Source organism: Anas platyrhynchos, chromosome 14 (genome assembly GCF_047663525.1).
Source record: "Anas platyrhynchos isolate ZD024472 breed Pekin duck chromosome 14, IASCAAS_PekinDuck_T2T, whole genome shotgun sequence".
NCBI classification, from domain to species: domain Eukaryota; kingdom Metazoa; phylum Chordata; class Aves; order Anseriformes; family Anatidae; genus Anas; species Anas platyrhynchos.
This window is the reverse complement of record NC_092600.1, coordinates 7100479-7126033: the sequence shown is the minus strand read 5'-3', so window position 1 is coordinate 7126033 and position 25555 is coordinate 7100479. Positions and strand designations below refer to the sequence as shown.

The following is a 25555-nucleotide window of genomic DNA, read 5'->3' as shown; positions in this document are numbered from 1 at the left end:
GGCGGCGGCGGGGGCGAGATGGCGGCGGCGGCGGGGACGGCAGCGGGCAGGGTGCTGCCCGCCTCGCCCAACTGGTACTGCAGCCGCTGCAGCGACACCAGCGCCGACGGCCGCTTCTTCGGCTTCGCCGCCAGGCACCGCATCTGCCTGCTGGATGTCAGCAGCCCCGCCGCGCCCGCCTTTTACGGTACCGTGGTGAAGCGGGGGGCTTCGCTGCTCCCCTCACCTCGCCTCACGGGGTGAGGGGGTTTGGGGAGGGGGATGAGGGGGCACTGGGGAGGCTCGGGGTGCTCACGGGGCTCGCCTCGGTGTCGCTGCAGGGGAGCTGCTCGGGCACACGGACAGGGTGGCCGCCTTCGCCTTCTGCCGGCACCCCGCGCACGGCGGCCTCTGCGCCAGCGGCTCCGACGACGGCAGCGTGCAGCTGTGGGACGCCGACAGCCTGGGCCCGCTGGCGGAGCACGACCTGCACCAGGTGGGAGTTAAGAGGCCCAAAGCCGCCCTTTTATACCTCAGGTCTCACCCTAAAGGTCAGGGTCTCACCCTAACCCGAGGGAGAATCCCCAGGTGGTGAAGTTAGAAGGGGTGAGTGAATGCTCCTGGGCAGGTTTTTGTCCTAGCCTTAGGTCTGTGGTGTTGTTATAACACCCTCAAGCAGTCATCAGAGCTTTGGGAGCATGCCTGTGCTTGTAGCACGTGCTCAATGCCACTCATCCAGACCCTGCCTGCCTCAAATCTTTTCAGCAAGTTATCATCCCACACAGGACAGGGGTAAAAACATACACATGGACAGCTGTTGTGTCTCAGGATGCTGGCAAATCAGTCAAATGTGCAAAAGCCCAAAATAATTGAAAAAGTTTAGAGTTAACCCAACTGATAACTGGGGAGTGCTCACAGTATTTTCTGCTAGTTGTGCAGTGTTACACAATTTCTAGGTCGTGAATGAAGGCAAGCTGTTAGAGTATCCTTGTCTGTTTTCCATCCAAAAGAAACCACTGCTAAATGCACTTTGTTTTATTCTGTGCTTTAATTCTTTAAACCACCTATAAAATAAATTCAGTGGCCAAGCATACTAGACAGCCTTAAATGTATTCATTTGTCTTTCTTCAGAATGCAGTTTCAGCGTTGCACTGGTCACCCCTTGTGAAAGATTTGGTTGTATCCGGTGATGAAAAAGGGATAATTGTTTGTTACTGGCATAGCAGAAGCGACAGCCAGCAATTCTTCCCAGAGCCTCGGACAATTTTTTGTCTCACTTGTTCTCCTCATAATGAAAACCTCGTGGCTGTTGGGTAAATATGCTTTGCTTCCCATTCTCCTGAAAGATTCTTGTTTGGATATTTTGCTGCACAATTTTAAGGTTATTTTTAAGAGGTTTTGTTGGCTGTTTTTTTTCTTCTGGCATACAACAACTTAGAAATAACATTTTGATTAGCAAATGTGCAAGATGTAGAATTCTGTAACAATTCACAGGACCGGGTTTGGTTTGAAACCCTGAAGTTACTGAAAACTCATATTTCTTGAATAGACTTCACTGGTGTTTATCCTATTGTAGCTTACTTCTGAACTATCTGTAGCTTACTATCTGAATAGAGTTGTGTAGTTTTTATTAGGCCATTGTCAATCGTTGCAATTCCCGTCCTTTGCAAACCTGAGACTGTATGGAACCTGAAAGCCCTTTAGACTTCATACAGTTCTCTTGAGGGATAACAAACACAAGAGAAGTAAGGGAATGGAAGTAACTTGTGGTAAAGAAAACATGTTCCTTTTATAAAAGCCACTGTTAATTTTTAAATTTCTGAGAGCTGTATTGCTACTAAATTGGTGTCTTTCTTGAAGCCAAATGTGCTGTGTGGTTGCACGTCTTGAAGAGAAGGCAGCTGTATGTATGCCAGTGCTCTGCTTAAGCCAGAGTTGACAGCTATTCTCATATTGCTTGTAAATTGACATCTCTATTTGTAATACGGAGATAGTGATCCTGTTAAATAGCTTGGCAGTCAGGTTAGATGATATTCCACAAGGATCCAAGAATCTAGTTTTTAATTGAAATCTCTGTTTTTAGCTACAAGGATGGCATGGTGATTGTAATTGACATCAGCAGGAAAAAAGAAATTCTTCATAGGCTAAGAGGTCATGACGATGAAATACATTGTCTGGCCTGGTGCCCTGTGCCAGGTGAAGAAAGGTTACCTGCTTGGCAAGATGAAGTCCAAGGTATGTAGAAGTGATTAATAGTTTGTGAAGTGCTTTTTAGTTCACTTAGATGTCCTTCTAAGTTCCTGCACCGAGCCTGACTGAATTTAAGAAGAGATTGGACTGTGCGCTTAGTCACATGGTCTGAACTTTTGGGTAGACCTGTGCGGTGTCAAGAGTTGGACTTGATGATCCTTAAGGGTCCCTTCCAACTCAGGATATTCTATGATTCTATGATTCTTTCTAGAGAACTGAATTCCTTATCCATAGAAAGTCAGTAAGTAGCTAATCAGAGACAACTGCTGAGTTCAATTATTTTCTGATACAGAGCAATGTATTTTCAGGTAATTTTTACAGAGCTTTGAATTTTAGAGCATAATAATTTCACTTCTGTGGTATTTCCTTCAGAAGCAGGTGAAGTTCCAAATGGGGAGCTGAGTCAAGATGCAACCACGAAGAAAGGTTGTTACCTGGCTTCAGGAAGCAAAGATCAGACCATACGAATATGGAGCTGTACTAGAGGCAGAAGTAAGTACGATTAATACTGTGAGATAAACAATAGCAATATGGGGGAAGAGCTCCTCTCTAAGTTCAGGTTTCATTTGTAACCCAATAGTTTAAAGTGTGGGGAGTGTGCTTAAAGCTTCAGATTTACAGGACTTCTTTTTCTGTCAGATTTTGATGTACAAGGTCTAGATGATCCCTTTTGGTTCCATAGGTGTTATGACTTTGAAGTTGCCACCCACAAAGAGAAGAGGTGGAGCTATTGATCCTGCTGTCAAAGAGCGTATTTGGCTGACTGTTCATTGGCCTTCTGGTCGTTCCACAGAAATTGTATCCAGCTCCTTTGGGTAAGTAGGACACACAGCAGTTTGGGTACAGACAGTAACTGTAGGTTAATTTATTCAATACTGAAGGAAGAACTGGGTAGGAAACACTGACTCTCCCATCTTTTTCCTTTGTTGATCTAGCTGGAGACAGGACGGGCCAAGAGTTAAAGTGGGAGTTCAGACTTCTAGAACAGTATTATTTGTCCCATTATTTATCTTATAATCTGAGTATCAACTGCTAATGGTACTGATTGTGGTTTTGCCCATTTAATGGGAGAAAATGGCATGTCAGTCTTCAGTGTGCTTAGGTATGGGTATCTATAGGGTCTTGTATATCTGTGTATAGGGACATGTAGCGCATGTGTGTCTAGAGTTAGTATGGCATTACTTTTACTCTTGTAGCGTGTTCACGTGTTACCATCAACAACCTGTGTTATTCTTCTGAAGTGAATAATGAAGTATACACTTTAAATTTTACAGAGGAGAACTGCTGCTCTGGGATTTGACCCAACCTGGAAAACGCAAGTGGACACTTTTAGGATCTTCAGAAGGACAAAATCATTCCCGTATTGTGTTCAATCTGTGTTCCGTGAAGCATCAAGACAAAGAGCTGCTTTTTTCCATTTCAATGGATAGAGATGTAAGAACCCATCTTGAAATTAATGTAAAAATAGCAGTGGCTATACAGTATGACTGAGTGAAACTGCCCCTTTTCTGGCTGTATATTTTCTCTTAAAGTGGGTTTATCTCAGCATTTTATAACATGGCTTAAAATTTGTTCTGAGCACAGACTGTGTGTGTTTTTGTTAGTTTGTAAGATCAAGCGTTTACTACCATCATGGACCAAATGATTATCCCCCTCTGGACTTGAATGGTAAACATTAAATAATGAGAGCTTACCATGGTCTTTCTGTGTATGCCACTTTAATGTGGCTTTATTTTCCTTCTTAAATTCATTTATAGTACTGACTTGTACAAGCTGAAGTTTGTTTTTTTGTTGTTTTTGTTTGCCGTTTACAAGCAGCAGAGAGCCTCCTGTTTTGAGGTCAAAAGAGGACCATATTATTAAAGCATAGTCATTTTGTCTGTTCCATTACAGTCTTCCAATTATTACAGCCGTTTGTGATGTACTCCCCTGGGTGGAAATGGCATACATTGTCTTGAATTTGACCCTCTGACTCTTCCCCTCACTTCCTCTCGCTTTGTTTTTTCCGTGTCATACCGGTCACTACATTTACCATTTATTCTTCCTTAAATATTCTTTAGGTGAAGTGCTGGGACCTATCAACTCTTGATTGTAGCTGGACAATGCCCTCGCTTGGGGGATTTGTCTATAGTCTTGCCTTCTCCCCTGTGGACCCAGGCTGCCTTGCCATTGGTGTTGGGGACAGCATGATCCGTGTCTGGAATACTTTGTCCATGAGCAATATCTATGACGTTAAAACCTTCTGGCAAAGCATAAAATCCAAGGTTACAGCAGTAAGTGTGCTTTTGATTCCCTTTTTTTCTTGTCTCTTTTCTTCCTCTTATTCTGTTTTTCTCATTGAAGAATGTCTTTCACTCTGAAAAAGGTTTTTCCCAACCAAATGCATATAAAGCTAATTTATGCGTTTTGTGCTCAATTATTCTGGTATACAGTACATTTTGGAATCAAGCAACACGCTTTCAGACCTTTTCACAGCTCTAGAAACTTCCTCGCGTTTTTGTTTTTATGCACCTTTGTGATTGTTTCTTGCTTCATCCATGGTTCTTGCTCTGCTGGGAGGTTTATGACATGCACAAAGCCCGACATGGATATCTTCAGGTTGGGTATGACTAGTGATTTGCCAGAGGCTAATCTGGTCTGGTAAAAGGTGGCAGCCTTAAAACATGGTAGTTGTTCTTGTTTGTGCCAAAAGATTTCTCATTGTCCTACAGTATCCCCCATTTCTATTTTTTAATGTAGATATCAAGTAGTATTTTAATGATTTTAGTACCTTTCGTCTTGTCCCAATAACTGATATGGGGAGAGTCTTTGATACTCATTGTGGAGTGATCAAATCAAGTGGCTATAGTTGGAAGAGTGGATATAAGAGACAGTGCTTGCTTATCAGTTTCGATGTTTAACTTTTTGTTTATTACTTAAAAATAAATTGTCTGTGGCTTGTGTAATTTTGGGTTCCTTTCTCATTTTCTTGCAGTTATCGTGGCATCCAACTAAGGAAGGTTGCTTGGCTTTTGGAACAGATGATGGAAAAGTTGGCATATTTGACACCTTTTCCAGCAGGTAAGAAAGAAGCTTTCTAGTTCATTAGTGTCAGATCTTGCTGGTATGTCACTATGCATTAGGTGATATGGTCATTCCTGAGGTATATGTTTGTATTAGGTAAGAGATAGGATTAAATTAAAAGCAGTCAGATGGATTTTCAGTGTATCTTTTCATCTCTTCATTATGTCTGGTAGCTCTTAAGTAACCTTGCTCAAATTGCATAACCATCACCTCTTGGAGGTCATCAGTCAAGGAAATCTTTAACTAGAAAGATGTTATCAGAAAATGAAGAGCAACATGCATGTGCAGTTCATCAAGACAGTTTTGTTCTGTTTCTAGTACTGTCCTACAGAAGGCAGTGTCTATTTTCACCACTGGAATACAGTGCTTTGATTATTTTATTTTCATCTGTATTTCCCTTTGCTGAAATTTGATTACCCCTTCTTCCTTATATTCCTGCCCAGTGCAAAGAACAAGCCGCCTCAGATCTCCAGTACTTACCACAAGAAGACTGTGTACACACTAGCCTGGGGGCCTCCAACTCCACCTCTGTCTTCTGGTGAGTCTTGCAATGTCTCGTGACAAAGTAGGACATCTGCACAGAGCCCACAGATGCCATGAAATTGGCACACCATCCTTTGCTTGGTAGCCATCCTTTCAAGCTACTCAGGGTGTGTTCTGCTAGAGGAATCGTTAATAGTTTTGCAACGGAGCAAAACAATCTGTTCTAGTTTTTGAATTCCAGTAGCTTTAAAGGAAGTAAGTGGGAGTAGAGTACAGCACCTCTGCACTTATCTCAGGGTATTACAAAGAAGTAACTGCATGGGCTCTCTGTTGTAATTGTTTAGGGTCAGATATGGGTTCTGTAGCTCCATAGGTATGTTTCTACCATTCAGACTAAACAGAACAGTGCCAGTAGCTACTCTTATACAGCTTGTTTCTTTTTTCCACTGACCAAGCTTTAAAGGGAGTGTAAATATGTGAAGCGATTGTACTATGGAGATACCTAGAAATAAGGGGTCATTTCAGAGGATTCTATTGTGAGAATTTGTTGCTGCTACATCTCAGGCAATCAAAGCACTTATACAGCTTTTTAAAATAACATTTGATTTATAGTGGGAGTAATTGCTTTTGCTAAGACTAATGAACAACATAATATATTTAGTCATTTCCCCTGTTGAACAGGAGAAGGTGAACAACCCTCTGTAACTTTATATAGCTGTGCTGGAGAAGGTATTGTTTTTCAACACAACCCTTGGAAGCTTAGTGGGGAGGCAAATGACATCAACAAGGTCATCAGAGACACTAATTCAATCAAAGTGAGTATGATTTTGTCTTTTTCTATGGATCTGCAGTAACCGTGTCATAGTTTTTGTAGCCTCCGTGATGAATCTGTAACAAAAAATAAATAAAACCCTTAATCTCTACCCGTGAAACACTTTAGACAGTTTGTGTTTGCCACTGAAAGAGTCTTCTCTTCCCCAGTGTCAACATGGCACATCTGTTCCTGGAACGAGTTACTTACCTTTCTATTTTTCTTTTATAAAGCTGTACATGGCTCTTTAATTGATTTATACAGAGCTTTCCAGTTTCAACACAGCTGAAGTAATATCCTGAGTGATGTCATAGCTTAGACTGCGTGGTGGGCATGCATGGGTTAACTACCTCAATTTCTCTGGTTCTTTTGTTGCAAACATTGACTTTTTCAGTTTTTAAAATAAACATAGCAGTAAGTAAAGGCATTCATGATTCTGCAGGAGTCTATTTCCTGTTACACTTCTGCTAATGCAGATCAGTTGGGGATAGCTGACCATAACTAGCTCTTTGGTATGATTCAGTCATTTCTTAGTTGAAAGGATAAAGAAAGTGAAGTGGGTTAAGTCTTCAGTTGCTGTAAGACAGCATAAATCAACTGAAGTCAGTCAGGCTATATTGATTTATGTCAGCTAGGTTGTAGCTTCATGCTTGAGTAAAAGACTAGCTGGAAGTTAAGAGACTAGTGTCATAAGCAATGAAATAATCATTTTTAGGCATCTAAATCATAGTTGTACTGCAAGTCACTTGCATCCAAACTAGAAAGAATAGGAAGAATTACAGTAAACATTGATTTCTTTTGAAGGGTAGTAGAATTTTCTTAGAAAGTCTGGGGCTTTCTACAGAGCATAAGGAGAATTGAGTGTTAATGTCTTATTGGAATCCAGACAGACTTCCTTTGAGACATTTCACTGAACTGATAAAAATAATCACTGGTACTTGCATCATTTTGCAGTCCTTCTTAATTGCTTGAGCTTATGTCACTGCTACATCACTCAACCAGCAGTTTTGTGACTTCCATTTTGCAGGGTAATCGTAACTCTGTCCAGTTGCCAGTCTTCTGTTAAATGCATCCAAAAGAGACTTAAGAGTTTGTGTGATTGTTGGTAATAGTTGTGTCTTCTTTCCACAGCACAAACTGCCTGCACGTACAGAGATTAGCTGGAAACCAGATGGAAAACTCTTGGCTCTTGGCAATGAGGATGGGTATGTTTTGTTTGTAGGTTAAGGTTGTGTATGTGCTGATCCTGAGTCGAGTCACTCTAGTGAAGCAAAAGTATTTTTGTTATTCTGGTTTGTCTCTTGATTCATTGCCTGTGTGCCTGAATTGTGATAATACAGCATTCTTTGCTGATGTTTAGTGTAGTTGCTTGTGACATTGAGAATCCACAACATCACGTTAGGTCATTTTTACAAGGATCTACTCTGATTGAAACACGCTTTCTTGTATATTAAACCAGGGTGTGACTTGAATCTGGAAAAGAAAAACTAATTCAGCTATTCTTTTTCATGGATTGTCGTTTTTATGCAGGATAACAACAAGAAAAAAATCCCATTTTCTCTGACATAAATTTCTTATGTTGCTGTTCTTACATTTCAGGTCAATTGAAATATTTCAGGCTCCAAGCTTGAAGCTGCTCTGCACTATCCAGCAGCATCATAAACTGATTAACGCTATTCGATGGCATCACGAGCATGGGAGCCAGCCAGAGCTGAGTTACTTGATAGCTTCAGGCTCAGTCAATGCCACTATTTATGTGCATAATCTGAAGAGTGTCGTAGGTAATAGATTGCAGATTATATTCCAAGTCTTGGCATCTTGATTTGCTCTATTCCTGGTTTGTATTGCCAGCCATACTTATCATTTTCTTCTTTCAGAGAACACTTCAGAAAGTCCTTTGACAATAACAGAGCCTTTTCGAACTCTGTCGGGGCACACAGCTAAAATCACAAGTCTTTCGTGGAGTCCCCACCATGAGGGCAGACTGGTATCAGCTTGTTATGATGGCACTGCACAGGTATTGCTCTGCAGCCACTCAGAAATGTATTTGTTTTGCTTTCAAATCATCCATTCTGCAGTATTTTAGAACCCAGCTGAGTGAACAACAAAGCTTTTGTGAACTTAACTTGCTTAATGAGTGCATGTTTTCCCCTGGCAACAATCTCATTCTGGATAGCTGAAAATGAGAGATACATTTTGCCTTATGTTTATTTCTGGTTTTCCTATACGCTGCACAAATGAGAATGTTGCAAAGAAGGCTTTTAGTGCAGACTTATGAGAATTTGTAGAGAGAAGCTGGTCAGTGAATGTGTTTTTGTGCCTCACAAACTGATTTCTAAGTCCAGTTGTTACTGTTTTCGTATTAGCATTTTTGGATCTTTTAAAAAAGAAAGATACTACACAGATCTATCACTGCGAACAAAGCAAGCTCTTGAGTTTTCTCCATTTACCTATCGGTAACTGAAATATATCTGCAGCTCACTAATAGAGAAGATCATAAAATGCAAATCACTGAAGAGGAAATGCAGGGTTTTAAGGGAAGATGAGACTTCTTGAGTAATTGGGTTTCTTTCTGGTTCATAAGGTATGGGATGTTATGAAGGAAGAGCCACTCTGCAACTATCGAGGTCACCAGGGCCGGCTACTGTGTGTGCAGTGGTCACCAGTGGATTCAGATTCTGTTTATACTGGAGCTGATGACTTTTATGTTCACAAGTGGTACATCTCAAAGCAGGAACATACACGGCCACCTCAGGGTAAGTATATTCAAACAAAAGATCCTTTCCTGAAGAGGATGTGGGAGCTGGGAAATAGAGGGTTGCCATGAAATAGTAGTAAAGTTTTTATGTTAAATTCAAGCCTGCCTGCTACCCCTTCAGGGGTAAACTTTCCAGTTTTAAATAGAGTCGTATCCCTATTGGAAAACTAAATGTTGATTTTGGGAGGCAGACAGCTTGTACACTAAAAATCTCTACAAATAATATGAAAGTAATTTTTGTGACCTTTATAGGCAAAAAAAGTATAGAATTAGAGAAAAAAAGAAGTATCCAACCAAAAGTCAAAGCCAAGAAGAAGAAAAAGCCTATAGGAAAGAGTCCAGCCAAACAGGATCTAAGTGATGTCGCGAATGGAGATGAGAGCGTGAAGGATGTATTGCTAGAGGAAAATGGAGTGTCAGACCATGAAGGAGAAAAAGAAGCTCGGGAGATGGAGTTGCCTGATAAAGTTTCCACACCTGGTAATAATTAAATTGTCTTAGTTTAATGGTTCCCAGACTGCTCAGCCTTCAGGGCATCAGCAAGCTTAGTACTTTCATGCAGGATTTTCTCATAATGTTGTTTTATTGAAGTAGTCCACTTGAAGGAAATAGGAAAGGTGTTCTGAAATCATAATTTTATAAACTAGTTTGGGACTATTTGTCTTTAAGAGATTCTGGACTAGTGAACAAAATTAACCATGTCTTGAAAAAGCATCATTTTTGGTCAGTGTTGCCTTCTGATGATAAGTCTTGTAATGATAGACCTTCATTAGTGCCTTCTGACATCTTCCTTAGCATTCTGACAGTTCTGTAACATTTTCTTCTTATTTACTTTCCCTAAAATACTATTCAGTTGTATGGCAAAGCAAAGCTTATTTTCTTTGTATTTTTAAATTATTGTTACAGAATGTGTATGTCAGGTATCTTTCTATGGGTTTTTCCTTTTTTAATCACTTTTTAATCACTTAACTCCACAGCATCCAAGGATGTATCTTCATCTGCATCTGAATCTCCATTCAGTTTGTCAAAGCCTTTTGTTACCCAGAAAGCCATTCCCGTGAAAAAAGATCCACCTAAAGAGAAACCAAGTTAGTATGTTTCAGATTGCTTTGATGTGGGACTGCTAGAATGGAGTTTGGCTGTAGCTTCCCTTCTTAATAAGACACCAAATAAGTGGTGAAGAAAGAGAGAATCTCTTAAAATCTCTGTAATGTTTCAGTTTTCTTCTTTTATTTTCCCTGCTTGTCAGGTCAATTGGTGTTTAATGTGGGCTGAGATCCTGCCTTGTAGCTGCTAGTTCTTGTCCAGGCAAGATGGGCAGAAAAATATGCTAAATGATCAGTGTTGAAATGTTAGAATTGTCATAAAAGAGATGCGGGTGGCATTTGAGAATGCACTTTTTATTTTCATATTTAAGGAACAGGGTTGTTGTTGAGTATTTCTGAGAGCTCTGCTGTAGACTTGTAACTGTGCAGCATGGACTAAAATGTGACTGATTTTTCAGTTTTTGATGCCTCTCTGAAGAAGAAGAAGCCTCGCTCTATTCTACCCTTCACCACATCCATGGATCACAGATCAAAAGATGAATTGCATCAGGACTGCTTGAGGCTGGCTACATGTCTGAAAACCAAAGGTATTGATCTTAAACTGCAGCTTCCTCCATCTGATCAACTGGGTAAAATACTTAGGGGGTAACTGCTCCAAAGTATTCAGAAGTAAGTGTCTAAGGACTTGATTTGGACCAGTAGGCATTAACTTTTGAGTATTTTGGCCTTTGTGCAACTGGTTATAGCCTCCTATCTCGCTTCTCCTGAAGTGTTTCAGCATTCTGTAGATGCTCCAGACAAGTTTTGTGTAGGATCCTGTATAGTGGAGGTAGGGGTAAAATTGTCTGTAGAGCTGCAAAGATTTTTTTCACCTTCAGAAGCACAACATGTGCAGGAGAAAATAAGCCATGTGGAAGATGTTTTTATTTTCACGGTGTGATTCCTTAGACTCAGCGAATGCAAGGGAACTTGCTATGTTTGATTTGGAATAAACGTTCTGCTCACACATAGTCCTTCTAATCGAGCTCAGAAACAAATTCTGAGTAATGATCTGTGAATGTGAGCACGTGTTAAATCCCTGTATGTGTAAGAAAGTGGAAGACACGGATATTTGCTATAGTTGAGTGTAGTGGAGCAGAACAGTGACTTGGCAGGTCCTAGTTCCCTGTGTTGTATCAAATCTTGAATGTTCATTCTCTTTATCTGTGTTAGATCATAATGAAGAAGTGTCCCCTGACCTCGGGGATCGTATCCACCTGGGGCTCTTCGCAGACAGAGCTTCTCTGCACAACATGATTGATGTGGAAGGTAAATGGAATAATGAGACCAATTTGACACTGTCACTGTGACATTCAAGGAGAAAACAGATTAGGAAAAACGCTTGAATTTTCTTTACTGCAGAGCACAGTGTAGGTTTGAGAATGCAGGTCTTTGTGAAGAGAACAAAAGACTTGCTTTTCCCAAACAGTTTTTATGGCTTTCAGATGCAAATCTGCAATGTCTTATGCCAGAACAAATTCATTTTTGCCAATGTATTTTGCCATGGTGAATAACACTGTTGCATTCACACCAATAGGTAACTAGGAAGTGTGTTTACTTCAAACAGGAAAATATCACTTGGAGAATGGACATCCTGAGCTCTATCAGCAGCTCATGTTGTGGAAAGGAGATATGAAGGGCGTCCTCCAGGCAGCTGCTGAGAGGGGAGAGCTGACAGACCAGCTGGTAGCAATCTCGCCTATGGGTATGTTTGTTCTTGTAACACATAAGTAGGTTGAATTAGCTGCTAAGGGTCACTGCATTATGATTTCATGAGTTGGAAACTCATGGTTTTTCTGGATTGGAAAGAAGTTGCTTCTTTAACTGCATGATGACAAAAGTCAAACACAAATCCTGCTTATGACAGAGGAAAAGACCTGGATGTTCCCACAAGCACCCTTAGGTTGCTGTAGGAGAAAATAAAGTTATTTCCTTTGGGACTTCTCAGAGGAGCAGGCATTACTTACAAGGATAAAGTTGGTACTTAAAGCTGGTAGCAGTCCCTCTGGCTTGCTGTTGGTTTAAATACCTTTTTGTGATATTGAAGTCTTAACAGTTGTGTTCAAGTCCAAGCTTTTACCTGTCCCGTTTCCTCAGTAGTTTGTATTAGAATGATTAAAAAACAACAACAAAAACACTAATATGGGGCAGAGAAAAGTTACATGTTGAAGAAACTAGTGATTATGTCAATCTTGCAGGAATTCTTTCAGTCTTAAAACTTTGCATGTAAATTGTATTGCCTTTTCTTTTGCAGTTGGATATCAGGCTTGGGTTTGGACAGTAGAAGCCTTTGCGAAGCAGCTGTGCTTTCAGGAGCAATATGTGAAAGCTGCCTCCCATCTCCTGTCCATCCATAAAGTATATGAGGCTGTTGAGCTCCTGAAAGTGAATCATTTTTACAGGTTGTTGTATATTTATATTTAGATTTTGGTACTTTCTAGTGGGGTAGATTTCCTTTGATGGTTGTGGGTTACAGCCATTGTGCTGTAACATCTGCACCGTGGGAGCTGCATAAGAGTATTTATAGGGAAGTTACCAACTCTACATACAAGTATGATGTAAAAAAAATTACCTGCTGCGCTACATATTAATGCTTAAGACACAATAACTGAAAAAGAATAGAATAAAACAACATAGTTCTTGTTTACTTTGAATTAAAACGTTTTCTGTAGAATGTTCCCCATGGTGGATTGCGTAGCCAGATACAGGTGTTAGTGTTCTGGAGCTTCTCAAAGTGTTGGGTGCTTTTTAAATAAGATAGGATCTCAGATGTAATGGCATTGGTTTTCTGATCTAATGAGACCAGTTTTCTTTTTTGATCTTGGACATAAAATACTTGAGGCAGTTTCTTTTTAAGTGCAAGATAAACTTCCCTTACAAAAGGAGGAGGTATTTGGTTTTTATACAGTCAATCAACTTTTCTGTCCGGTTTCTCTTATGTGCATTAGGGAAGCAATTGTAATTGCTAAGGCCAGGTTGCGTCCAGAAGATCCAATTCTGAAGGATCTCTACACCAGTTGGGCAGCTCTGTTAGAGAAAGATGGTCATTATTCCATGGCTGCCAAATGGTAAGTGTTACTGGTAAGAAGACAGAATTGTTTTAATACCTGAAACGCTTGACTTCTTAGCAGTAGGATCTGATGACTGGCCTGTTCATTATTTGTCTAAGGTGCTTTCTGAGGCTGATCTCACTAAACTGACTCCCTGTAGTGCAGTATGAAAAGAAGCGCCAGGGGGCAGTTCAGAGCAGAAGGCCCAAATTCCATGCTATAGTGCAGCCACCTCTTCTCAGAGACATTAGTGGAAGTCTTGGAAAACTCGTCTAGACAAGACTAAAATTAAGATGTATGCAAAAAATCTGTATGAGCATTCTAACCTTTCTACTGGAAATATGCAGTGCAACAATTGACTTGAGTTTCTTGTTGCCTTAGCTAACATCCTAATCAGTGGGTCTCCCTCCTCTAATTAGAATGTTTCAAATTTGTGACTACCAAAATTACTAATTATGCTTGAAATATATTGGCTTGGACTACTGTACTGGATTTGCTTGATGTTGATTGTAGCTCTGGCATTTTTGGAGTGTTTACACTTCTGAAAAGATTCACCTGGAATCTGGACAAATGCACTAATTTTTGTCTCTTGAATCTGTTTATTGTATTACTCTTCTAAGCCATGCATGGCGTGTGTCCCACCATCCAGACTAGTAGGATGTGTCACTTTCCCTCTGGAGCTTTGCATTGGATCAGGCACCTCTGTCTCTAGCAACCTTTTTTAAAGCAAAGTGATGAGAACTCTGACTCCTTGTGGAAAATAAAAGTTTATCTTCATTTGTAAGTTTGTGCTAGAACTATTGCAATGCAATTTCGAAGTGGTATCTTAGTACTAACCTGAGATCAATTTGCTTGTATCTCTTCAGTTATTTGGGAGCTTCCTCACCCTATGATGCAGTTAAGGTGTTGGCAAAAAAGGGGGATGTGACATCCCTTAAAGCTGCTGCTGAGCTTGCTCTGATATCTGGAGAGGAGGAATTGTCGGCAAGTTTGTCTTTCAGATGTGCCCAAGAGCTGCTGTTATCCAGAAACTGGGTTGGAGCTCAGGAGGTCCTTCAACAACAGAAAACATTATTTGTGAGTCTGGTTCTTTCCTTTCCACTTCATTTTAGCATTGTCTCTCTCCAGATTAACTTGATGAACTTTGTACCTCTGCCCATATATTAACAATCCACAGGAAGCCCTGAATGGGTTTTGCCTCAAAATAATTGGTAAAAGTTTGTGCGATAATACTTAAATAAATAAATGCATATTTGCAGAGGAAAAGGACATGTGGTGGAGAGGCACATAGGCTCTGTGCATATTAGGTATGTAAGAGAGGTAGTGGAGGTTTTTCTGTGTTTTTTTTTTCTTTTTTTTTTGTTAATGATGTATTGCATTTTCTTACTCAGATTCATTTTAATTTATTTATTATCAGTACATAATACTAATCAGAAGAAAGAGGTAAAAGGTGTTCAGTGTCATTCAAGTCATTCATAATGAACGTGCTCACTGTAACTCCATCTGCTATTACAGGTTTAATCCAGGAATTCATTGTTATATGGATTGTGAAGCAGAAGGTTACTTTAACTCATTTTGAGGCTTCCTTCTGACCTTAGAGCCTCTCAGTCTGTCAGTACTTTTCTTTGGTAGCTGCTGTTGTGAAGCACCATCACGAGCAAGCTGCTACTAGCCACGTTTTTAACTTTGACCACTTCTGTAGTCAGTAAGGGATTGTTTTTCATTTTGCAACAGCTCAATGCTTTTTTTTTCCCTCTTTTTAAAGGGGCAAAGACTTGTTTTCTGCCTCAACGAACTGCTTTGCAAGTGCCTTAGTGAAAGAAATCCCTGTAACCGAAAGAGCCCTGTGCCTCCCTGTTACCACAGCTGGGAGCTGAACAGAGACGCTTCATTTTTTGACATGGTGATAGAAGTGTGGCAGAAGGAGCTGGGCATGAACACCGCTGAAAAAGCCACATGTGCACAGGAGCAGCTACGGAGTATTGAGCATCCTCCTTCTACGAGCAACACCCACCCAAAACAGGTAATTGGACTGGATCTGTATAGACACTAAGCCTCGCTACGGCACGTGCAGTAAAACACAGACATATTGTGGTGCTGGGTGAGCTGTTTCCAGGGGACTGCTTTCTGCATCCTGCTAAAAGATGAGGTTATAGTCAGAGAGAGGTAGATGAGAGGCACCTGGGGCAGCTTCCATATCTACCAGTTTGTTTCTGCACAGGGTAAGAACTCACGTATGGCGTCAGTGGTGAGCACTGACGTGCTGGCTGGGTGGGACTGACTGGCATAGCTGACTATTCTCAGCAGTGATACGGGGTTTTGTGTAGAACTGTCAGGAGAAGCAGGAGTGCTTGTCAAAATATCCTGGAGTTCAGAAAGTCTGGTCATAAACTGGTGCTCCTGCAGCTCTCTGACCTCAGTGAGTCACTGACTTTTGATGTACAAATTAGTAGGACACATGCAAGCACAGTGGCAAGTCATGTAAAAGCGCTCTGATTTCCTACATAAAGGAAACTATGTAAATTGCATCATTGTGAAAATTGCTTTTGAGTCAGTCATGTGCTTCTGGACTTTTCTATAATGGTTTTAACCAGTGAGTCATTCATGCTTAGCAGTAAAATTATTCATTGTGCTCTCTGCTGCTTCCTCTAGGTGCTTTTCCATATCTCCCATGACCTGACCCTTGCAGCACTGAGCTATCAGGCTGCTGCTTGGAATGAAGCAGTTAAAAGTATTCTTGGTGCTGTGACCCGCAGCTACGATGCTGGCAATTTTACTTTGATGCAAGAGCTTTGCAGTATCTTCCTTCCTGAAGGTAAGGCTTTTCTGGTACATCTCCTGGCACTGACAAACAAGAGGACCTTCAGAGCTACGTGCCCATTTTTATTACTAGGCATAGTATCAGGAGTAAAATATTCCTATATATAAAGAAACCCGTGACTTTTGGAAGTGTACTGCTCCCACGCTGAGTTTGTTTAATTGTCTATGGAATCGGGGTGGTGCAAGGGCCACTGGGAGATGAAAATTCCTGATTGGAAGGAAGCTCAGCAACATCACTCAGTGTTGGTAACCTTAGAAATCCAGCATGCTCTGATCCATAAGGGCAATGGGCACACGGGAAAGCTGTGTTCCTCTCATACTTAACAAATCATCTGGACTGTTCCTCTCTTTCTCCTCCAAAGCATGTCATGCATTTCCCCTGCAGCTCTTGATCTTATAGTCTATTTGTAATCCTTTTTTTTGGTCATTATTAGGTTGTGAGAACCTGAGAGACAAACTGGACAGCACAAATTCTCAAAGCATGGCTGCTTGCAGAAGTTTAGAGGGCTTCGCGGCTTATGGACTGCTGTATGACCTGTGGTGGAACCCACCCAAAGATTCCACAGTCTTGCAAAAGACTGATTTGGATCCTGTGCTGTGTCCCAGTGAGCAGCCAGCTCTTGAGCAGAGTTCCGTATCAGGTCCCTCCTCTCCTGAAGATACTCCTGATCAAACTGCAACTAAGATGGATGAAAATCTCAGCAGTACAACCGAATTTCAGAGATGTGAGCCAGAAAGTGACTCGAGAACTAGCTCAGTCGATTTGGTAGACAGACAGTCAAAACTGAATGGCTGCAAAGTGCTTCTTTCAGAAGCGACTGCTGCTTTACAGAACACGCAGAGAGATATAGCTGAGGTCCAGCAGATTTTAGCAGACATGATACACCAGCATCAGCAGCAGAGGAACAATCTCCAGGAAAGCACAAATGGAAGCATCCAGGAAGGCAACGTGCCGCAGAGTTCAGAGAATGAATCAGATAAACCAAGCTCTGACAAGAGCCAGATAAACGGGTAAGCTTTCAGAACGTGAACAAAGGGTTTGAAAGGTGTTGCTTTTTTTGTTTGTGCAGTGGGTTTCTTGTTTAGCTCAGATGCCCTCTAATCTCAAGCTCATTGCCCAGGGACACTTTAACATACTACTGCTCAGAAGTTTTGCATATCCCAGGGGCATCACCACATGCATGAATTTAACACAGCTCAACAACTTTCTGATGCACAGGCTGTGTTGATACAGTGAGTAAGCAGGGCAACTTGAAAAAGGGGAGGATAATGAAAAGGACAAACCGTGATCTAACAGCGCTGTCTCTTTGCTGAACAATTATTTGGGACTTCAGCAAGAAAGAACTAAAGGGTGTGTGTAACGCTTGTCTAACGCTCCTGTGCTCTGACTACAGTAGGGAGGCTGTGTAGTCATTTAAGCCAAACAGTAATTCATTACATTACACCTGCTCTTTTCTTGACAGTAAAGATGAAGTAAAGGAAACGATTACCCTCCCTGAGCTAACGAAGCGACTTCTAGAAGCAAAGCAGAAACTAGCAGAATTTCCAGACAGTTTAAAGGTAAGTTTTCAGAAGAGGTAGTATGGTTCTGAAAGAAGACAGTCTTCTCGTAAGGGCAGTCTCACCATATAATGCTCCCCACACCCTTTTTTTTTTTTTTTAACATAAGGTAAGGAGCAGTGACTCTGTGCCACAGTTGCACTCTAGGTTTGTAAGACAAAGATGTCTTACTCTGCTGTCTAAGTGCTAGTGTAAATACAGGCTGGCTCACGTACATGAGCAGGATCATCCTCCTTTTCACTGAATTGATGCTATGGCAGCTTTAAGAGTTAACAGGTCTCCATGCTGTTGGAGAGTGCAGATAAAGCTTCTCAATGGAATATCCTGACTGACACTTTCTGATGTGTTTTAGAAGTAATCCCTTGATACTTACTATGTTTGCAAAAACAGGTTTGATAGTTGAGTTTTGAATGTCAAGTATAAAATGACCTGTATTGATCAGAAACTGCTGAAACCACACCATGTGCTGCAAAACCATGTCTCCTTGTCTGCCTTGTCCCCTCTCTTCTCTAGTCTGTAAGATAACTAAAGGCACTATCACTGCGATTACCTAAGGCAGCAAACTTGCTTAAATGTGCTAATGTCCTAGAGGAAAAAAAAATCCATCTGACTCCTGACTGTCTCTTCCAAGGCTACTGTAAAGCAGTTTTTAGAGCTGGCTGCTTGAACGTGTCGAACTATTCTAACTGAAAGAGCAGACATCACTTTACCTTTTTTTTTCTTCCAGTTCTATCCCTTCCCTGATGTGCTGGAGTGTTGCCTTGTACTCCTTCACATGGGATCCCAGTGTCCTCCTGAACTCCGTGAACAGGCATTGGATCTCCTCCGTAAACACGGTAGTGCTAACGTTTACAAGAAGGCTGGTGGGAAGTTCTTGACATGACGTTTTGGGACCAGGCACAGCTCCTCAGAGCTATCCTCAATTGCTTAACACCAATTAACACCGCCAAGGCTGTTCTTCCTTCAACTGAAGGTTTGTTTCTATGGATGTGGTTACTGATGACTACGGTTTTGGAAAAAAAATACAAAAAAAATCAGGTTTATATACAGACACTCATGGTCATCGACTACTACTAAAGAGACTGTTAGAGAACTGAAAAGCAGTAGACTGTGGCCTTGAAACAGTAGAGGATTTTTGTATTATCTTTTTTTATTTGTTGGAAGTTAAGCCAAGGAAAGCTCTTGGAATTTATGTTTAAGAGAAACAGTTTTGAGCAGCTATATCAGTCTTTCAGCAGAGGAAGAATAGGAGCCACCCTCCAGAAAAAAATAATGGTTCCTTTAAGTAGTCTGACCCTCCAACCAGTATTGTTCTTAGGAGCATTGTGAATTTATTTTCCCTCCTCTAAATAAAGTCTTCTACAAGCAGGAATTGACATTTAATTTGATGAATATAAATCGATGTCAATCAAGGGTGAGTGCATTTAAAAACAAGTCTTTTTGTTGTTTTAAGTACAGCATAAATTGAACATGCTAGATAGAGCAAGTATTGTGTGCTATGACTTAAACCGTGTGGAATGAAGCCAGGTATACAAGTTAAAAGGGAAGGCAAGAGTTGTTACAGTTGATTCCAGCATAACTGGCAAGAGATAAGGGACTTTTCCAGGTCAGGAAAAGCAGAAGTACCTGTTCCTGAAACTGTTTGTGCCCAAATTTTTTTTTTCAACTATAGCAAGGGTAAAATAAGGTACTAGTAAATTCTGTAAAGGTTCTGTAACTTACATGTCTAAAGTGATCCCAGATTATGGAGTCTTGAACATGCAACATATTGACCAGTCTTAGAGCCTACTTAAGGTTTCTCCCATCTTAACATAAAAACTAACTCTTCCTGAAAAAGCAAGCCTGTGAAAGCCTTAGTGAATATAGCATCTTAGTAATTTCTAGAAGCAACGTAAGTACAGCAGAAAAAAAAGTCACGGTATAGGAGGACATAGATTTAGAAAGTTGGTAAACAAAAGATTTCTCTTAAAAAAAAAAATTATGATCAGGAACTGTTCTAGATTCACGTAGTCAGAACACAGACTTGACACTGATACATTTCCTGCTTCAAGGCAAGTACAGCATCAAAACAGTTCAAATAGCCGTAGACAGAAGTAAGGGGTTATACGAAAAGAGATTAATCCACCTGCAGAATAAGCTGGTGATTCAAATTTGCTTAAATTCTCTACCATGCACTTAAAAACCAGGAGGGGGAGCTACTGCTTAACCAAACAGCTCTCCTATTAAGCAAAACAAGTAGTCAAGATGAAGCAGTAGAACTTCACAGGAGCAAAATGGATTTGTCACTTCAAGTGGCTAAGCTGTGCTGAAATAGGCCATAGTACTGCTTCCTGTGCTGACAGAAGAGTAAAAAGGGAATGAGTACATTTAAACTCAAAATTACTGTATAGTGGCTGACAAAAGTTAAAAGCCGATTTTATTAAGAACTACTGCGGCAGCATATCATAAAGAGTAAAAGAAGGAAGAAACTTGAGCATCTTCCCTCTTTAGGATGCAGGTAGCACTAATTCAGCTTACAAATCCTCAATTCTGAGGAATTTTAGTACTTGATGGAAAATCCAAAACAAAGCCAGTTTTAAAAAAATTTATTTTACAAAAGTTAAAAACAAGTACTATTTACAACCATTTTAAATACCAGCTCTAAACCATCACTCCTAAGTAAGAGTTAAGCTTGTTTAAAATGCATTTTACGTTTAAGATTTTTTTTAAAAAAAGAAATGCCATTACAGAGCTGTTGGGGAAGAAAAAACTATTATAGACTGGCTTGTATTTTAAAAGTCAGAATCCCATACTCTTCTTCCATCCTCTAGCTGCTTTTCAGCTGTTTATAATGAAAAGGAAGGAAGCTACTTTGTCACTTGTTAAGCATATAGTAAAACTAGGGACTGGAGGAGTAGGGGAGAAGAGGGACAAGCGTTTACCCATCTGCTGAACTAGCTGTGGTAGAACAAGAAGAATAAAATTTGTAGGTCTAGCTGAAGGAGACTGAAGTCAGAATATTGGTCCTGTCAAGAGGTCCTCGAGCAAAGGTTAACTTAATCTACTTCCAGAACAGTTTATTAATGCCTGTAAGAACTAAGCCAAAGCTCAGCATGAGTCAAACCTGTACCACACAGAATTAGAAACTATGGAGCGGATCAAATCAATTCCAGTAATATCCATCCCCAGTGTTGTTAAAGCAAATCTCTGAATAGTTTTAGCTGCAAGGATCATTTTTAATGTTATCCTTTCCGAAACCTCCACAGTGATCAAAGGGAACAGTTTCCACAGGCTATACAAAGATAAAAGAAGCGAACCATGAGGTGAAGCTGTGACCCTCACAACATGCAGAAGTTTTAAAATAAGCTTTCTAAAGCACAATTTGCAAATTCATGTGCATGTCTATGTCCGATTTCATTGGATTTCCAGACCCTTAGCTTTACTGGATATTCTACTCTGAAGTATTCCTTGCAGATTCTGTACAGTATAAAGAGGGAAAAAAAGAGGTATACACAGTAGTTGGTGTCTTTTGCCCTTCACATTAAAAAGATGGCAAATCACAAATGCTGGCATTAGGAATTCAGTCAACTCTCTCCTTCTGGTTTTCAAATGAAGATGCAGCTCTTCATTCAGCAAAACTGAAGGCCTTCTGCAGACTGTATACTTTAGATGCCCTTTGAAACACGCTTAGGGAAAATAGTTGAGGACAGCAGCTGCCAATACAGTAACCATGTCCTGCTGAGGTGTACCCACTTGTCATGGCTGCATGTTGTTGATAATAGCCAAAATACTCATTTTTTCTTGGGCTGAGTCCACATCTTCATTTTGTTTCTGAGCCACTCCTGTGCCAAGGCCATACAACCGCCCACAATACTTTGCATCATCGATTGTATCCTCAAAAAACAACTGCAGAGGGGAGAAAAAAAAAAAGAGAGGCACAATTAAACAGTTCCTGTTCCTTCCTAAACTGGAAAGCACCTAGCCTTAATCAAGGAGTTTGTCTGAAGTCAGCCACCTCTAGGATTCAGCAAGGGAAGTAAAATAAGGACTGGAAAGAAGTATGAATGGAAAAAGTGTGTGCAAGTATCAACACTTCCTGTTACTGACATTTTGAAGTGTGCCAGCCACAAGGCTCAAACAAAAACCAAAAATGCCAACGACATCAGTTCTATTGGCACTGATGGATAGGGACTGGAAAAAGAACCAGAAAGAAGAATAACGCACTACCTCCTTCATTCTGAAGAATGCCATTCCTGTGAGAAGAGAATCTGATCCTGCCTGGTGCTGTCGTCCAATTCGCTGCAAATCCAGCTGATCTGCCACCTCTTGAAGGCCGCCCTGCAGTGAAAACAGACCAGACTGTTTTGTACAAGCCCTGTCTTACCAAGATTGCCACACTTCTCCAAAACACAAGTTTCCAGCAACACACATGCCAACTGTGAGTGAACTCAAATGGTGACAACCATTCAAGAATGTAAATATACTCTGCCTAGATTTAGGTAGCTTGCTTTCCTGCTGCAGATACTCGAGATGACTGTGGGTATATATTCAGAGATTACAAATGCTGCACCTTTCCCACCCTTTCCTGAAACAAGGCTGTGATTCAGTAGATAAATTACTTTCTACCCTCTGAGTGTCTACCAGATAATGAAGTCATGCAGTAGTTCACGCGAAACAAAATGCCCCACCTTGCATAGGAAAGAATAAAGGATACTGAATTACAGCTGTCCTCTGAAATTAGAGATACACAAGGTTATGCAAAAGTCCCATACATGATAAACATACTGGTATGCTTAAAACTGGGAAGGCAGCATCTGCTAGATACAAACTTAAGCCTAGGTGTGTATGTATGGCTATTCGCTTTGATACGCACTCCAGTTTAGAGATGGTATGGGTAGCAGTTCTGTCATTTGCCTTACTGTCCGTTTGCAGCACTGATATCTATCTATCCGTCGCTTGTTTGCTGGGGAGATGCCAGTACCTTGAGGTTTTTGCAGCTCTTCATTAAGTACTTCACATCGTAGATAGATGGAAAGAAAAGGTTCAAGATATGGAAAAACTCGTGTTCCTCTTCTGGCAACCTGGAATCTGTCAACAACTTCACCATGTAGCCAAAGTCATAACCACTAAAACCAAAAACATACAGGAACTAGATAAACAGGCAGCACCTGTACTCATCCGTACTAATACCACATTTTTCACAAGAAAGTAGTTTTCAGTAGTTTGGAGTTTGCTTTCTAATATCCTATAGTTTTCAAACCTTAACATAATCTGATATTCATAAAACTCCAGGCAACATGGAAAAGCAGAAAACACTCTGAGGAAACCCTCTGAGCATCAGTGATCACCTCCAACCTACCTGTGAAACGACAGCCATTTCACACTGTCACTAAGGACGACCCCTGAAGTCATGAGCAACTCAGCAAAATGCAGGGTATCGATCCCTTCTTCTTCGTGCTTCTGGAACTGCAGCCCAGAGCTTGCAAGGAGGTCTATGGAATCCTGAGAGTACATATCTTCCCTGAAGGAGAAAAGCAGCTTTTTCAGAAAAATTCCCCACCCACTGCATTTTGAAAAACTGGAGTGACCATTAGGCTGTCTCTCCACGTCTGTGTCTCTAGACAATTCATATCACATCACTTTCAATATCATCACTGCACCTTCCTAAATATGTAACAAGCTAATCTGCAATCTTAACTGGATTGCAGTTGAGATTTACACTCCCTTTAACAAGATTCATTCCCTTTAACAGATACGACAATTCCACCGTTTTTTCTTTAGATGCCAGTTTATATTTTAGCATGGATCTGCAGAGAGATTTTCCTTTTTGCTGCAAACAGTATATCCATTTCTTTTTAGCAGAAAGAGATAGATTTAATTGTTTAAATGATTACATAATATATAGAGACAGGTAGATACAGAAAGTGTACAAAGCTTAAGGCACACAGAATTACTGGGCACAGGCTATTTAACAAGGGAAAGGGTGTTAAGGACAGCATTTTAGCATGGCTTTGACTTCCAGAAATATTGCAACTCCTGTCATGCCAAAAATAGGGCCCCATTAAATCAGTATTAGCATCTGAATTGTTATTGCCCAAAACAAACCACTGATGACGAACATACAGGCTTCTGCATTTCCCAAAGACAAGCACCGCTTCGGCAGCAGAGAGCAGACTACTCCCTAGAAGACTTACGTGAGGTTGAATTTGAAGTTAAACTGCCAGGTGTTGATCCCAGAAGGATATTCTCCTTTCTCATTTGTGAAAGTGAGGCCCAGCTGGATAATTTTCAGAAGGTCAACATTGCACCGAAGGAGCTGATACTGATAATCGATGGAGCTGCGGAATTCACCAATCGGCCTTACAACAACCCCTGGAAACTCCGTGTCCTGGGAAAGAAAAGCAAATCTTATTTCATCACTTGTTCCACTAGGAGTATGTTCAATTCCACACTTGCAGGTCTGTAATCCTGTTTCATATTCTATTATGGATATTAAAAACTGTTACAAGTGTCCTATCATTTCCACCTACTATATGGAAACTGTTTTTTTTTTAGGCAGTGATTGTATACTATCTTTGCTGAAACCCAAACTTTTAGACTATTTTTACTCTTAGATTACATCACATAACTTCTACAGCATACATGAAAACTTTCATAAAGAACACAGTCCTGCATATCTTACAACATTTCTCTCCTGCCCAACATCTTTTTGTGTCCACTCCTACAACACAGCTAATAAAACAGGTGATAAACAGTCTCGATGAGATGAAACAGAACAACAATTGAAGTGAAAGCTCATTTCCTATCAGTGTATGGCAACAAAAGATTCTATTTATTTGCACAACTTTGTTCTACATTGGATTTTACAGACTCTGAAGGGACGTGTATTATTATGCCACACTTTTATAACGGACTTGTCACATCTTTACGTTCAGTATCCCCAGCCAAAGTTGGCATAACTTACAGTACATCACTAAGAATACGTATGTAACTGACCAGCTCCTGCCAAGTGAACAGAGGCTATTAAGAGCAGAGATTCCTCCCAACTGGAGGATATTCTGGTCTTCTTAAATAAAACTTCCTGGAACACACCATCTTATCTACAACCAGAACATTTTTCTTCCACAAGAACCAACATCTGACCACACCAAGAAGAGGCACTCCTGCTAATGCGCTGTCACTGGCAGGTTTCTTGTCCTACAGTTCTGCGTCAGTTTCCATAGCCAAAAGGGGAAGGAAATTCAAAGGACAAATAGGGCAGCAGAACACTAAAGACTTTGTACATCTGACCCGTTCCACTTTCTGTTCCATAAACTAACACACTGAATGACTAAATATTAAATTAATTCAGCTGTTTCAGGTGCTCTCTTTCTTCCCTGCCTATCAATCAATAGGAACAGAACACTGCACATGCACCATGTTCTGGAAACGAACATAAACAGTTTTCTGGTTTTTCACCACTTCTAGTCTAGTTAGATCAGAAACAGGGCAAATCAATTCTTGTCCAAGAACCAGCTTATTCCCCTTCCCCACCCAAAATCCATTCGCTGAGACAAATAGGTCAAGTATGAAACATTTACCATCGCAATGTAGCTGTAACTTAGCACGATCTCCCGAATCTTCCTCATCTCCTCTTCCAGGTTGTTTGCCCATACTTCGCAGATAACCTGGCTGTTCTCTGCAGGGGCTGCTGGCATCTTGCAGCAACCAGGGCAAG

The 25555-nt window shown here is 40.7% G+C and overlaps 2 protein-coding genes across 3 annotated transcripts; one reads left to right on the top strand and one right to left on the bottom strand.

Moving 5' to 3' along the window:
• Positions 1 to 18: 18 nt before the first annotated feature.
• GEMIN5 (gem nuclear organelle associated protein 5) lies at positions 19 to 19231 on the top strand. Of its 2 annotated transcripts, none has more exons than XM_027468492.3 (28): positions 19 to 187; positions 321 to 475; positions 1111 to 1292; positions 2063 to 2214; positions 2605 to 2721; positions 2912 to 3044; positions 3504 to 3663; positions 4290 to 4502; positions 5204 to 5289; positions 5736 to 5830; positions 6457 to 6590; positions 7718 to 7791; positions 8186 to 8367; positions 8464 to 8603; positions 9171 to 9342; positions 9597 to 9824; positions 10322 to 10432; positions 10849 to 10977; positions 11603 to 11698; positions 11997 to 12134; positions 12684 to 12831; positions 13378 to 13497; positions 14346 to 14556; positions 15245 to 15502; positions 16132 to 16294; positions 16734 to 17310; positions 17763 to 17859; positions 18587 to 19231. In XM_027468492.3, the coding sequence occupies exons 1-28, from the start codon at positions 19 to 21 to the stop codon at positions 18740 to 18742; spliced, it is 4596 nt and encodes a 1531-aa protein (XP_027324293.3). In that variant the 3' UTR covers positions 18743 to 19231. The 2 variants fall into 2 exon arrangements, with proteins under 2 accessions (XP_027324293.3, XP_027324292.3); XM_027468491.3 differs by having other exon boundaries at positions 2602 to 2721.
• Positions 19232 to 20431: 1200 nt separating this feature from the next.
• CNOT8 (CCR4-NOT transcription complex subunit 8) lies at positions 20432 to 25554 on the bottom strand. Its single transcript, XM_027468501.3, has 6 exons — positions 25419 to 25554; positions 24033 to 24226; positions 23198 to 23359; positions 22820 to 22964; positions 22066 to 22176; positions 20432 to 21744 (listed from the first exon to the last, which is right to left on the bottom strand). Exons 1-6 carry the CDS (start codon positions 25533 to 25535, stop codon positions 21595 to 21597), a joined length of 879 nt encoding a protein of 292 aa, XP_027324302.1. The 5' UTR covers positions 25536 to 25554; the 3' UTR covers positions 20432 to 21594.
• Between the last annotated feature and the right edge of the window lies 1 nt (position 25555).

What these genes read in the sequence shown, in the direction of transcription:
- GEMIN5 (XM_027468491.3), top strand. Translation starts at nt 19, where the DNA reads ATGGCGGCGGCGGCGGGGACGGCAGCGGGCAGGGTGCTGCCCGCCTCG. An exon ending in TAAAATCCAAGGTTACAGCA is followed by an intron (nt 4,503 to 5,203) that starts GTAAGTGTGCTT and finishes ATTTTCTTGCAG; the next exon opens with TTATCGTGGCATCCAACTAA. An exon ending in AACAACAGAAAACATTATTT is followed by an intron (nt 14,557 to 15,244) that starts GTGAGTCTGGTT and finishes CTCTTTTTAAAG; the next exon opens with GGGCAAAGACTTGTTTTCTG.
- CNOT8 (XM_027468501.3), bottom strand. Translation starts at nt 25,535, where the DNA reads ATGCCAGCAGCCCCTGCAGAGAACAGCCAGGTTATCTGCGAAGTATGG. An exon ending in GTTACAGCTACATTGCGATG is followed by an intron (nt 24,227 to 25,418) that starts GTAAATGTTTCA and finishes TTTCTTTCCCAG; the next exon opens with GACACGGAGTTTCCAGGGGT. An exon ending in AAATGGCTGTCGTTTCACAG is followed by an intron (nt 22,965 to 23,197) that starts GTAGGTTGGAGG and finishes TTTTGGTTTTAG; the next exon opens with TGGTTATGACTTTGGCTACA.